The 12,970-nt window shown below is 46.2% G+C and overlaps 1 protein-coding gene across 1 annotated transcript in view; it reads right to left on the bottom strand.

The window, feature by feature from the left end:
• gabbr1a (gamma-aminobutyric acid (GABA) B receptor, 1a) overlaps positions 1–12,970 on the bottom strand; it is a 164,063-nt gene that overhangs the window by 91,662 nt on the left and 59,431 nt on the right. The window contains exons 13-15 of the mRNA XM_078932560.1: positions 12,289–12,534; positions 9,999–10,062; positions 9,355–9,432 (exon numbers count right to left, since the gene is read on the bottom strand). Of these exons, the coding sequence (XP_078788686.1) occupies positions 9,355–9,432; positions 9,999–10,062; positions 12,289–12,534 (388 nt within the window). The remainder of the gene's footprint in view (positions 1–9,354; positions 9,433–9,998; positions 10,063–12,288; positions 12,535–12,970) is intronic.

The raw sequence follows: 12,970 nt of genomic DNA, 5'->3' as shown, positions 1-12,970 counted from the left end.
GCTGGAGATCCTCCATAGAGAATTTCAAGGTCTGCGGGAGTCTCTGGAATTCAGCCAGCAGCAGGTGCGGGAGCTCGCAGCGGAGAACCAGGCCCTCAGAGAGACCGTGAAGACCCTGAGCAGTGACACCGCCCGTCTCTCCGAGGAGAACCGATCCATCAAGGAAACCCTCCTGGATCTTCAGTCGAGGAGCATGAGGGACAATCTAGTGGTTGCGGGGGTTCCAGAGGAGGTAGGAGAAGACCCCGAAGCCACCGTGAGATCCTTTTTACAGGTCCACCTGAAGCTCCCCAAGGAGGAGGTGCAGAAGATCTCCTTCCACAGGGTTCACCGCCTTGGAGGAAGAAGGTCCGACCACCAGCGCCCGCGTCCTATTGTGGCTAAATTCGAACATTTCAAACAGAAGGAGTTGGTGAAGGGCCGCGGACGGGAACTGAGAGGCACGCATTACAGCGTGAATGACCAGTTCCCGGCAGAAATCCTCCGTAGAAGGAAGATCCTGTTCCCGCTGAGGAGGAAGCATCTTGCTGCTGGTTCGAGAGCGATTGTGGCCGTTGACAAACTGTACGTGGACGGACGGCTGTTCCGGGACCCGGAGATCACCCCCTGGCTGTGCTGAAGGCTTTCAGATCCGCGCTGAGAACATCTGCGCTGCCCAGAAGAAACCCGCTAAATTTACCTCAATGAATGGAAAACCGGATCATCAATAATCCACACCTCGATCGCAGGAAAACAGTCTTTTTTTTTTTTCTTCGTCACTTCAGTCCCACTGATGTTTCTATTGTTGTTTTGTTGTTGTTTTCGTTTTCCCTTCTATCTCTTTTTTTCTTTCCTTTACTCTCCCCCCCCCCTCTCCCCCCTCATTATATGTAAATCACCTGGAAGCAACTCATCCTCGGTAAGTATTTATTTATGCACGGAACGGGCGCGCGCTCACACAAGCGCACACAGGGGCGTGCACATGCGATCCCGCACACACACGCTGACATACTGCAATCACCTCACACAGGCTCTCATAGGACGCACGCGACACGCAGCTCACATAACCAGAAAACGTTCACGCGCACAGCGCTTCTCAAATGCGGGCACGCGCACACGGACTGGCACACAAGCACTACTTAGCTTTACACCTTTTCAGTCAGAGCAGTTATGAACAGTCTTAACATCGTTAGCTGGAATGTGCGTGGACTTGGCTCTGAGCCAAAGAGACTGAAAGTGTTAAATCACCTGGATGGTCTAAAAGCAGATATAGCTCTACTGCAGGAGACCCATTTATCAGATTCTTTGAATCACCTTATGTGCTGCTTACAATTTCCAGTTATATACTCTGCCAGTTACAACTCCAAACAAAGAGGAGTTGCTGTTTTAATTAATAAAAATCTTAATTTTACTCATAAGGATACAGTTACTGACCCAGAAGGCAGATTTGTAATCATTAATATATCCATTCAGAATAAGGACTATTGTATAGTGAGTATTTATGGTCCTAATGTTGACGACTCTTCCTTCTTTCACAGATTCTTCACCTCACTCTCAGTTCACTCTGACTCCACAATCATTATAGGAGGAGACTTCAACCTTGTTTTGGACCCTGAACTTGACAGACTCAGCACAGCAGCAAACCAGCGTACATGGCGGTCTGCAAGTATTCTAAAGCAGTACATGAATGATCTGGGTCTCTGCGACGCGTGGCGCTCATGTCACCCAAGCACTAAAGGGTTCACCTTTTTTTCTCCAGTTCACTATTCACACTCCCGTTTAGACTATTTATTAATCAGTAACTCTCTTTTAAAAAATACTCAAAGCTCCAATATCCATCCAATTATTATCAGTGATCATGCACCAGTCTCTGTAAACATTTCTAGGGAAAAATCCACACCCTCTGGTACAACCTGGAGGTTTAATACGTCTCTGTTAAAGGACCAGGAATTTCTTGAATTCTTTAAAAAAGAGTGGGCAACCTTCTTAGACTTCAACAATACTCCAGACATCCCACCGTGCGTTCTTTGGGAAGCAGCAAAGGCAGTCATGAGAGGGAAAATCATTTCTTATTCAACGCACAAAAAACGCAAAGAGAAAGCAGATTTATTAGAATTAGAAAATAAAATCAAAACCCTGGAGACTGCTTATGCTGCTTCTGCACAGGAGCACATTCTGGGAGATCTGAAAAATTTAAAGCTGCAGTTAAATGACATCATTAATAAACAAACACAATTTCAAATACAAAGGCTACGACTTGAAAGATTTGAAAACTCTAATAAATCTGGCAAATTTCTGGCTAATCAGCTTAAAATTAACAGAGAAAAATCATCAATCACCTCTATTATGGACCAAACAGGAAATGTCACCCATGACCCGGTCAAAATTAATAACGAATTTGAAAACTTTTATAAAAACCTGTACACACCGCAGATCAATCCGTCAGAGCAAAGTATTGACTCATTTCTTAATAATGTAAACCTACCCAGGCTAAATGAGGATCAAATCACAAACTTAGATTCTCCGCTCTTGCCGTCTGAACTTCATGAAGCTCTGTTACTTATGCCCAATGGTAAAGCACCAGGGCCTGATGGCTTTCCTGCTGAGTTTTATAAAGAATTCTGGGAACAACTGGCACCAACATTTTATAAAACTGTCACATCTATTAATGAGAGCCAATCAATGCCACCTAACATGAACTCAGCCAACATAATTCTTCTTCTAAAACCAGACAAAGATCCCACTAGTCCTTCAAGCTATCGCCCCATTTCTTTAATCAATGCAGATGTAAAAATTATCTGCAAAGCACTAGCACAGAGAATAGAAAAAATCACTCCTCACATAATTCACTTCGACCAGACTGGATTCATCAAAGGCAGACACTCGGATGATAATGTCCGTAGACTAGTTAATATAATAGACTTTGCCACCATTAAAAAACAGGAAATGACGGTACTATCGCTGGATGCTGAAAAAGCCTTTGACAGAGTTAATTGGAAGTTCCTTATTGCTGCCCTCCATAAGTTTGGTTTTGGAGAAGCATTCATCAATTGGATCAAAATATTATATCACAACCCCAATGCATCAGTTAGAACTAATAAACAGACTTCAAACAGGTTTTTTCTTGGAAGAGGAACCAGACAGGGCTGCCCACTCTCTCCTTCTCTTTTTGCTATATTCATTGAGCCTTTAGCTGCAGCAATAAGACAGAATGAGAGCATTATAGGAATAAAAACCAAACACAGCCATCATAAAATTAGTCTTTATGCGGATGACATATTACTGTTTTTAAGGAATTTACATTCTGTAAATGAAACAGCAATGATCATAAATGAATTCTCCTCCATATCAGACTATTCCATTAATTGGAATAAGTCTGTTTTATTACCACTTAACAGGAATATGGAACAAAGACTCACAATTCCAGTTAAAACAGGAAATATCAAATATCTGGGTATCTACTTTTCCCCCAAACTATCAGAACTGGTGCAGCTAAACCACACCCCATTACTGAAAAGCATACAGGACGATCTAACACGCTGGACCAACCTGCCTCTGTCCCTTATGGGCAAGGTAGCCACGGTTAAAATGAAAATCTTACCCAAGGTTAATTATCTCTTCTCAATGATTCCCACACAACCGCCATTAAAATGGTTCAAAACATTAGACTCATCCATATCAAGCTTTCTATGGAACAACAAACCTGCAAGAATTAGTCTAAAAACTTTAAAATCTGCAAAAAGCTGTGGAGGATTAGAACTACCTAATTTCCACAAATACTTTCTTGCAAATAGATTACAATATATCTTAAAATGGTTAAAAAATAATCCAGAAACCAACTCATGGTTAGACTTGGAACAGGTGTTATGTGGAAAGATCAACCTGTCACAGCTACCATTTATTAGCCAAACAGTTAAAAAACAGGATTGTTTCAAAAGCATTAATATAAATGCCACCTTAACAGCCTGGTGGGAATTTCTCAAAATATCAAAATCATCAATTCAACCGTGCAAAATGACACCCATCTGGAACAACCCGGACATCCTTATTAACAAAAAAATGATTCACTTCCCAGCTTGGCAAGCAGGGGGCATAAAACAACTAGAGCACGTAATTATTGATAGAAGATTCATAACCCCCCAGGAACTTCAAGACAAACATGGAATAAATAACTTCTTGGAATATCAGCAACTTAAATCAAGTATTACTAAAAAGTATAAAATTAAAGACGACGATTTAAAGCTACCAGATGTAGTTACCACTCTGATTAATTTTTCAATGAATAGAACTCTCTCCAAAATATACAAACTTTTATGTAATTTAGATAACAATATTGCCCTTCCAACAAAAAAATGGGATGCAGATTTGAGCATCAGCACAGATGAAAGCTTCTGGTCAGAACTTTGTCTAAACACCTTTAAACTGACAAAAAGTCCAAATCTGCAGCTAATCCATCTCAAAACTCTTCACAGAATTTACTACACTGGACAGAGGATGTTCAAGATGGGTCTCAGTAACTCAGACATTTGCGAGCACTGTGATAATAATCTACCCGACAGCTACATGCACGCACTGTGGTTCTGCACTCCTGTCAGGGCTCTCTGGCAGCAGGTATGTGCCGATTTATCAGTCTGGCTTAAGGTTTCAATCACTGCCTCACCGTCACTTTGTGTGCTTGGTGACATGAGTGCCATCGATATAGAAGAAGGATTAGCATCTATCATTTTCATAACTCTTTGTATTGCCAAAAAAACTATTTTAATAAATTGGAAAAACAAGAAAAATATAAACATAAGTCAACACAGAAATCTGCTGTTTGATCATATCAGCTTGGAAAAAATGTCAGCCCAAAGCTCAAGTAACTTTGAAAGAATTCAGTCTCTCTGGTCTCCTGTGGTTGACTCCATGACTTAGGGGGTGGAGGGCCTGGTCGTCGCTGCTCCTTGCCCTTCTGCCGTGGTTTGGGGTGGGGGTCGGGGCTTCCGGTGCCTGGCGGGGGCGGTGGGGGGCTCCGTTGGTCGGGGGGTCGGGTCCGGTGCCTGGGTGGGGCGGGCTGGGGCGCTGCGTGGTCCTCTGGGCTTGGGTGTGGGGGTGCGTGGTGGGGGGGTGGGGTGGTGGTCTGGCTTGGCTTGGGGGGGTGGTCCCTTTGCCTGTGCTGGGGGGGGTTGGCGGGGGGCCCTGCTCGGGTGGGGGGGGCCCAGCGGCGCCGGATGGGCTGCCCATCTGCACCTGGGGCTGGGATCGGCCCTTCCCTGGCTCTGGGACGGGACGGGACAACCCTCTCGGGGCCCCCGGTCGCTCTGGGTGTCACCCGCTTCGGCTGCGGGGTCTAGGGTGGGGTGGGGTGGGGGGCTTGTCGGCCCTGTCCTGTGGGGGGGCGTTCTGGGGGGGAGGGGGGGCCCATTATTAGTACGGGTCGGGGGGGCTAGCGGGTCGGGGTCTCCGCTGAGGCAATCAGTGGTTGCCTCGGCCGGTTGGCCTCCTCGGTCCCGTCGAGGCCTGACCAGAGCTCTTCTAGGGCCGGCGTCTGGGGGTGGGGGCCTGGGCTTGCTCCGGGGGGGGGCGACGCTTTCTGGCTCCTCTCTCTCTGTGTGGGGTGGGTGGTGCCGGGCCTGGGGTGTCGGCGCCTCAGGGGGTGGGCCCCTGGGCTGGGTGGCCCTGGCCCCTTTGCTGGGGGTGGGCTGGGGGACGGCTGTTTGACCACCGGGGGACAGTCTACCAGCTGTCCCCAACTTACCCCCTTCCTTATATAACCTCATATTAGGGTGAGGGGGTGGGGGGGTTTAGCCTGCGATGCGCCTTGGGGGGGGGCTACTTGGGAGTGGCCCCCCTCCTGTGGTTGCCGTATGGAGTGGGCCCCCCCTCTTTCGGTTTTATTTGCACCTTAGACACGTAGGGTCCTTGGTAGGGGGGTGCTTGGACATCACTGCCAGCAAGCAGCAGATGTCCTCCTGGCACCCTTCCCGCCAATTTTAACCGCACCTTAGACATTTAGGGCCCCTTGGTGTGGAGGGTGAGGGGACATCACTGTGAGTAATCAGGAGATGTCCCCTTAGTGCCCTACTCGCCAATTTTAACTGCACCCCCCTTAGTACACACACCCCTCCCCCTTCAATATATACATTCAAACATAAACACACACACATGCACACAAACACCCTCTCAAACACCCATACACGCACACACATTTTACAAGGAAGGTGGGACCTGGGTCCATCTGTCCCCTACCCCGTCCCTGGTGGGGGGTGTGGGCCCCTTGGCGATGGCGGCCGTGTCCCTTGGGTGCCGGCTCCCTGGGCCCGGCGGTGCTCTCTCCGCACGGTGGGGGGGTTCATATTACACCTGAGCCGGGGGTGTTTGTGTCCCTGGGGGGTGGGTCCTGGTCCTTGCCCCTGGGCGCTGGGCCCCGCCAAACTTCCAACATGGCCGAGCCTGGTCGGGCCATATTTATAACATCCCTTATGGGCCGCCCTTTTTTCCCCGGGGTTCCCCCCTCCTGGGCGGGGGCGGCGGGCCCCTGCCTTGCTCCTACCTGGACCAACCGTGGGCCGGGTGGGTGGCTGCCTGGAGTGCGGAGCGGGTCTCCCTTGGGGGGTCCTGGCTCGTACCTGGGGTCGGGGCGGGGGGATGCCCGGAACTCCTGGGTGGTGGTGGGGTGCTCGTCTGGGGCTGTGGGCGTCCCTCTCCGGTGGGGCCCTGCGTTGGGCTCTTCCGGCGCGGCGGGGGGCTGCTTTCCTGGCTGGGCTGGGGCGGCGCTCTCTTTCCCTCTGCGCCTCCCTGCTCTCTGGCTCTGGGGGCCTCGCGGCGGTCCTGCTGGCCCTGGCCTGGGTGGCGGTCTTGGTCGCCCGGGGGGCGGTTGTTCCCTGCCTGTTCCCGTGTGGCGCTGGGGGAATTCCGGCTGCCGCTGCTGCTGCGGCGGGGGTATGGGTGTGGGGGTGGCTGGGCGCTCCTCCTCCTTCTTTTCACATTCCACCATCCATTTTAGAAGAACATAAACACTCACCTGAGCACAGGTGTTAGCTCACCTTTGCACTAATAGTTTGCATGATTGAATGAATGAAAGATTTCACACTAGTTGGTTTAAAGGCATAAGTATGCGTTCGTGAACACTATCTGTTTTGTGTGCATGTTGACATGTGGACATTTCTGCGGCTAGCAGGTGTGTTGATAATATTTGAGTGTGTGTGAACAGGCCCCGCCCTTTTTGTACTACATTTGAACCGTACCGTAACGATAAACAACCAGTAAACCTGCCTGCTCTATGCTGCTTCATGGTCTTACCCCCCTTCCCCTCCTATTATCACCCTCCTACCCCCCCCTCTCTCTAACGTCCCTCTCTCTTGTTCCCCTCTTTCCTTTTCCGTCCGGTCCAACACCAAAGATTTTCAAACATGATTGAAATTAATAAAGTTTGGCCTCAATTACAAAAGGGGTTTATTCAGACATACCTTTGGTTTGTCTGAAGATGAATAACCCCTCTTGTTAGAATAAAATATGTCCAACACAAGAGGCCCTCAGCTCTCATCTGTTTGCCTAGCTGTTGGACAGGACAAGTTAAAAAAAAAAAAAAAAAAAAAAAAGGAAAAAAAAAAAAAAAAAAAAAAAAAAAAAATCTTTTTTTTAAGGGAGTCAGCAGCGACAAAAATACAGTTACATAATTAAAAAGAGCAAAATAACAGGAAATAACAAACCGATTATGAAAAACAAGTGCAAGTTCTGGAGTCAGCCTCGAGACCTCTCAGTTTAAATTGAAAAACATTCAAGGAAATCAACTCTGTCAAGTTCCAGTCCTTCTGCAACATGTTCCATACATAAGGTGCAGAGTGGACAAAAGCCTTTTTGTCCAGTTCGGTGCAAATGGAACAGAGAGCAACACATGATCATGTGAACGAAGAGAATAAGAATCAGCCCTTCTCTGTGACTGTAAGGAACAGATGTAGGTCGGCAGTAGTCCAAGCAGTGCCTTATAAATGAAAGTGTACCAATGAATCCTCCTCCGTATGGCCAGGACATGCCAACCCACTCGAGAATACAACTCACAGTGATGTGTCATTGTTTTACAGTTAGTAATGAACCTCAGAGAAGAATGATAAACCGTGTCAATCATTCGAAGACATTGAGCTGAAGCATTCAAGTAAAAAAGGTCTCCATAATCCAACACAGAGAGGAAAGTCGCAGCTACAAGTCGCTTCTTTACTTCAAATGAAAAAACACAGCTTGTTTCGAAAATAAAAACCCAATTTTAGTCTCAGTGTCTTGACAAGATTCTCCACATGAGGTTTGAAAGTGAGGGATTCATCAATCAATACACCGAGGTATTTCTACTCATGAACCACCTCTATGTTGTTTCCTTCAAGAGTGGACACTGTGGGAATTGTATGAGGCATCTTCTTACAATTAGAAAACAACATAAGCTTGGTTTTATCAGCAGATGCATTTAGTCCCAAATTATTGATATAAATAATGAATAGGAGGGGACCTAATATAGAACCCTGTGGAACCCCCCTGTGGACAGTGACACATTCAGAACATAGACCTTCATATTTAATGCACTGGGTTCTATTACTCACAATGAATAGAAGATGCATCGTTTCATTGTGGTGTACTTTGAAGCTAACTCACCGATCAGGTGACACGCTGTTCTTCATTCAGCTGCAACTTAAAACACTGTTTTTTGCCAAAGACTTCATATAAAAATATGTTCCCCAAGTAAAGATCAAACACAAAGAAGAGAAAAATCAAACTCTTTCATTCTTGGTAACAGATAATATCTTGTCATCCTCATAAGTGCAGGTCTCTTTGGATTCAGTGTTCTGCTCTGCTGTCTGGAGAATAAACGTCTGTGAGTTTGCACTCACAGTTGTTATTAATACAAAACCTTCTGCCATTTTTGGAAGGCTGCTGAGCGTGAAGCTTTGTTATCTCTGGAGCTTCACTTTGGGCACAGTAGCAGTCAGGAGCTCGCTGTCTGTCAGCCTGCGCTCTGGTTCAGCGTGGGGGCACAGAGACCGGGCTGGCTGATTCGCTGTTGTGTATAGCATTTACTCACTGGATTTATACATTTCAGAAACCAGCCTCGGGCTTAAAGGCTTCAAGAAACAGATGATCCTGTTATTTCAAACACTCATGGTTTTTGGTCTTCCAGGCTTTAAGTATCTGGGCGATGGACATGATCCGCTGGCCTGACTCACTTTCAGAGCTGCCAGTTCAGCAGAGTTGAGGAAAATAGAGCTAACTCATGGAAGGGGGGGTCATGTTGAATGAAGTCGCGCATTAAGCTTCTGAACAAGCGTTTACCATACAGTTTTGCACGATTTTGCTGCAACTCCAAGCTCAAGGGAGCCAATCCAAATCAGAAAAATTCCAGACTCTTACCTATCCACACATCGTTCCCAAACCAGGAGAGGTTCTTCTGCGAGCTGTCGTAGTAACCAATCTTCTTATAACTGCCACCTATTGGAGGAAAACTGCATTATTTCAATGTGTCTACCAGATTTACAAACAATGAAAATAAAGAACAAAAAGGTGAAAGAAAAGATGGGTTAAAGCTGAAGCATCAAGGTGGAGCAAAGGGGAAAAAATGCTTATGTTGCAGCTTTGACCAAGAATACTGATGAGGTCCAAGAACGATCCGAGGATTCCAGTCAGGTCTCATTTCAAATTACTTCAACACCACAGCAGGAAACTGGAGACCAAATGTGAGGCTAAAGGAGCCCGATTAGAAATTCTCTTCCTTCAGGACGCCAATGACAACAGAGGCAGGAAATAATCCTCCACCTTATCCTGTGCAGGAAAACTCATTAGGCTGCTGGTAACAAATAGGATGTCATATGAAACAAAGGCGTGTGCCCAATTAGAGGCCAGCCTGGAGTCGCTGTGTTCCAGCAGGTGCAGTTACAGCACACTGAGGGCTGCCAGGCTGTTCAGCAATCAATACTCCATCAGAAAAATCTGTCTGTGACATTTATTGTTGCCCACGGACTGCAGTGGGAGGACTCTGGGGGAGAGGTGCGTTTTACCTTGCAGTTGCTCGATGAGGGTCATTGCCATCCTGGAACCCTGAGCGTCAAACACCACCTGGCCCTGAGGTGGAGATGAAGAAGAGGCTGTCAGGTTACAGACTCACAACCAACAGTGCAGCAGGTCTGTGGACCCTCCTGATAAAACATGTTTGCCGGACATTCTTTACGGTAAACAAGGTTTCAGTTGAAACTAACGCGAGCAGAGAACCTCAGTGACATGGAGGCTTATGGTTTTTCAGAGCTGCACTGAATCATAGAAAGGGAAGTCCACAGACACTTGAGACAGTGAAAACGCCCCACATTTCTGCAGTTCGCCCACTCAAAAAGGAACCAATTCACCCTGAACCAAGCCTGAGACCAGAACGTCGATAGTCATGAAGCTGAAACGCCTCAGGAGCCCAGAAGGTTGTTACGAAGAGGAGAAATGATCAAAGATGTTTAATTTTGTTTTTTGAAAACTTAAGGAGAACAGCCTTTGTTCTGATACAAAAAGATGGAGTGAGAAAAAGAGATTTGGTCCATTGGAAACAAGCCACTTAAAGGCAGATTGAGCCAATAGGAATTACCAGGAGATTTCACTTTATTTTATTTAGATCTGATCACGTTTAATCTGCGTTCTGCCTTATAGTTAGTGGTCAGTGTGACTCCCTATCTGACTGACCATCTTAAGTGAAACTTTGGCGTGTTTTCAATAAGAAGGATCTAACTCACAGGTACAGACGGGGTTGTTGCATCACTCTAAACGCCACTCGTCAATTAAGCCTCACTCTCAAGCAATAGCTAAATGGCCAACCTTCTTTTTCTCGTACAATCACAATCATATTTTTACTTTCTAGACCAAAGGTCCCCAACCCTCCCAGGCCGTGGAGCAGTACTGCGCAGAAAAAAACACACCTTACATTTTTTTCATTTTATAATCTAATTTGAAGGAAGTTTTATTTTGGAAAACTACTGGATTCCTCACACTACATCTGACTCATTCTTGAGAAATGTCAAGTCGCTGTGTTGAAAATCCATCCGCTACTTTTTTAAAAGCGGCTCCACTAACCGCTATATTGAAGCACCCAAGCTAGCAAAGTTTCTTTTGGCAGAAAAGAGCCAGAGAGGAAACAGAAGAAGAGTCTTCCACTTTCAAATAAAAGAAAGCTGCATTTAACAGACAAAAACCAGGAGATTCTACTCCGTTTATGGATTTTCTTGTGCTTTATTATTAAACTATAATAATAAAGCAGAATATTTATCAACTAGCTTTTTATTGTTACAAGGATGCTGTTAATAAATCTGTTCAAACTGTGGATTCATGTTTATTATTATATTTAGAAAATACCAGTTTCAGTGACTTTTTTATATTTATTCATTACACCCTAAAAGTCAGACGAGGCTGAAGTTGGCGTCTGATTTTGTATCTTCCACCTTGATGGTTATAGGTTAAGGGAAAAACCGTTATCACATTTTATTGGTTCCTACATGAAATTAAATTTTCCAAATAAAAGTTCACAGCAGCTGCAGATGTGTTTTACAGAGGATGAAGATAAACCTTAGCCTCAAAGGTTAAAGGAGAACTGGAGGCTAAAAGAAAAAAAAAATGGAATCGAAAGCCCACTTTGAACCTCATTCAGGCCGGTCCATGAGAGTATTGTCTGACAATAATATACGGGTGCGTGGCATGAAAAATGTTGGGGACCACTCCTTACTTACTGAAATGCAGCATCCATCCATCAGCAAAGACATCACGCTCAGACAGATGCCCACATCTCAGAGCCTCTGCATGTCTGATTTTCTGATTTCAGCCTCACATAAGTGACATCCCTTAAACTGTCTTAAACGCATGTTAGTCCTCCACCTACTTTAGTGACTGATACCAAAATGAACTGAGCTAAACTGTCGCTGCGGTGATCACGTGTTCACATGTGCCATCTCAGTGAGGACACAACGCAAAGACAGCAGGTTGAAGTATGAAAGGAGCATCTCGCTTAGAAGTTTACCGCCATCAAAGGGTCAGCATGAATGCTCACAGAGGTGCCGCCTCCACTGTCTGAACCTCTGTGGACCAAGATGCACCAAAACCGTTGCCTGCTGGTCCCACACACCATAAGCTGCAACCTTTATTTTACTGGATGACAGTTCAGCCTTTAATGCATCGCCTCACACCGAGGACACCTGAGAGGTGAAGCAACCTTTTAAAACGCACCCAAAAAAACAAATGTTTGCTCTGACCCAAAGCAATGATCATAAAATATTCAGGTCCCAGCATCCTTTTCACTGCTCAGCCGTCCTCTGGACTCACCGAAACCCCTTCAAAGGAGCTGGTGTTGAGCGCTCTGTAGATCTCGGACGTGATGTCGTGGTTGTTGTAGTTGAAGTCCTCCAGGCGTCGACCTCTGGCCTTCAGAGGTGCCACGGTCTTATTGAGAGCCAGAGCCAGAGCCCACACTGCGTCATAGGCTAAAGGGGCTTCTTGAAAGCCACCGGTCTCCTCCGGGTTCTTCCCCCCCAGACGGGACATCAAGGCAGCAAGAAACTCCTGCGACGTCTGATGGAAGGAAAGATGAGAAGACATGAAGGCAAAGCTGCAGATGTTTGAGTCTCTCTTTTGTTTCAGAAAAGATTCAGAACAATACTTTCTCAAAATGCTGCAGGTTTTATACAACATTTTCAGGAGCATTTTTCGGCAGAGTGGCCTCATGCACAGAAACCTTTTCTGACCAAGTACACAAAGTGTGCAGCTAAACATTTTCCAGCCTTTTCCAATGGCAAAGTAATAAATGAGTTTTGACTCGGTTAGTGTTCAGGCCAAAGATTGGTGCTTCGATCAGCCGTGTGTCAAACTGAGGCCCTTTTTTGTAGCACTCCAGCTGAAACCTTTTTTCATTTTCTTGGACGGAAAGGAAAGTGGCAGCTTTGATATACGAGCTGCTCGGGCCTCCCCGTTGTAGAAGGAACCTGAGCTTTTCAAAGTTTGTTTCCCC

This window comes from Oryzias latipes, chromosome 16 (assembly GCF_053564925.1).
Source record: "Oryzias latipes strain Hd-rR chromosome 16, Olatipes_Hd-rR_3.1".
NCBI classification, from domain to species: Eukaryota; Metazoa; Chordata; class Actinopteri; order Beloniformes; family Adrianichthyidae; genus Oryzias; species Oryzias latipes.
This window is presented reverse-complemented; position numbering and strand designations above follow the sequence as displayed.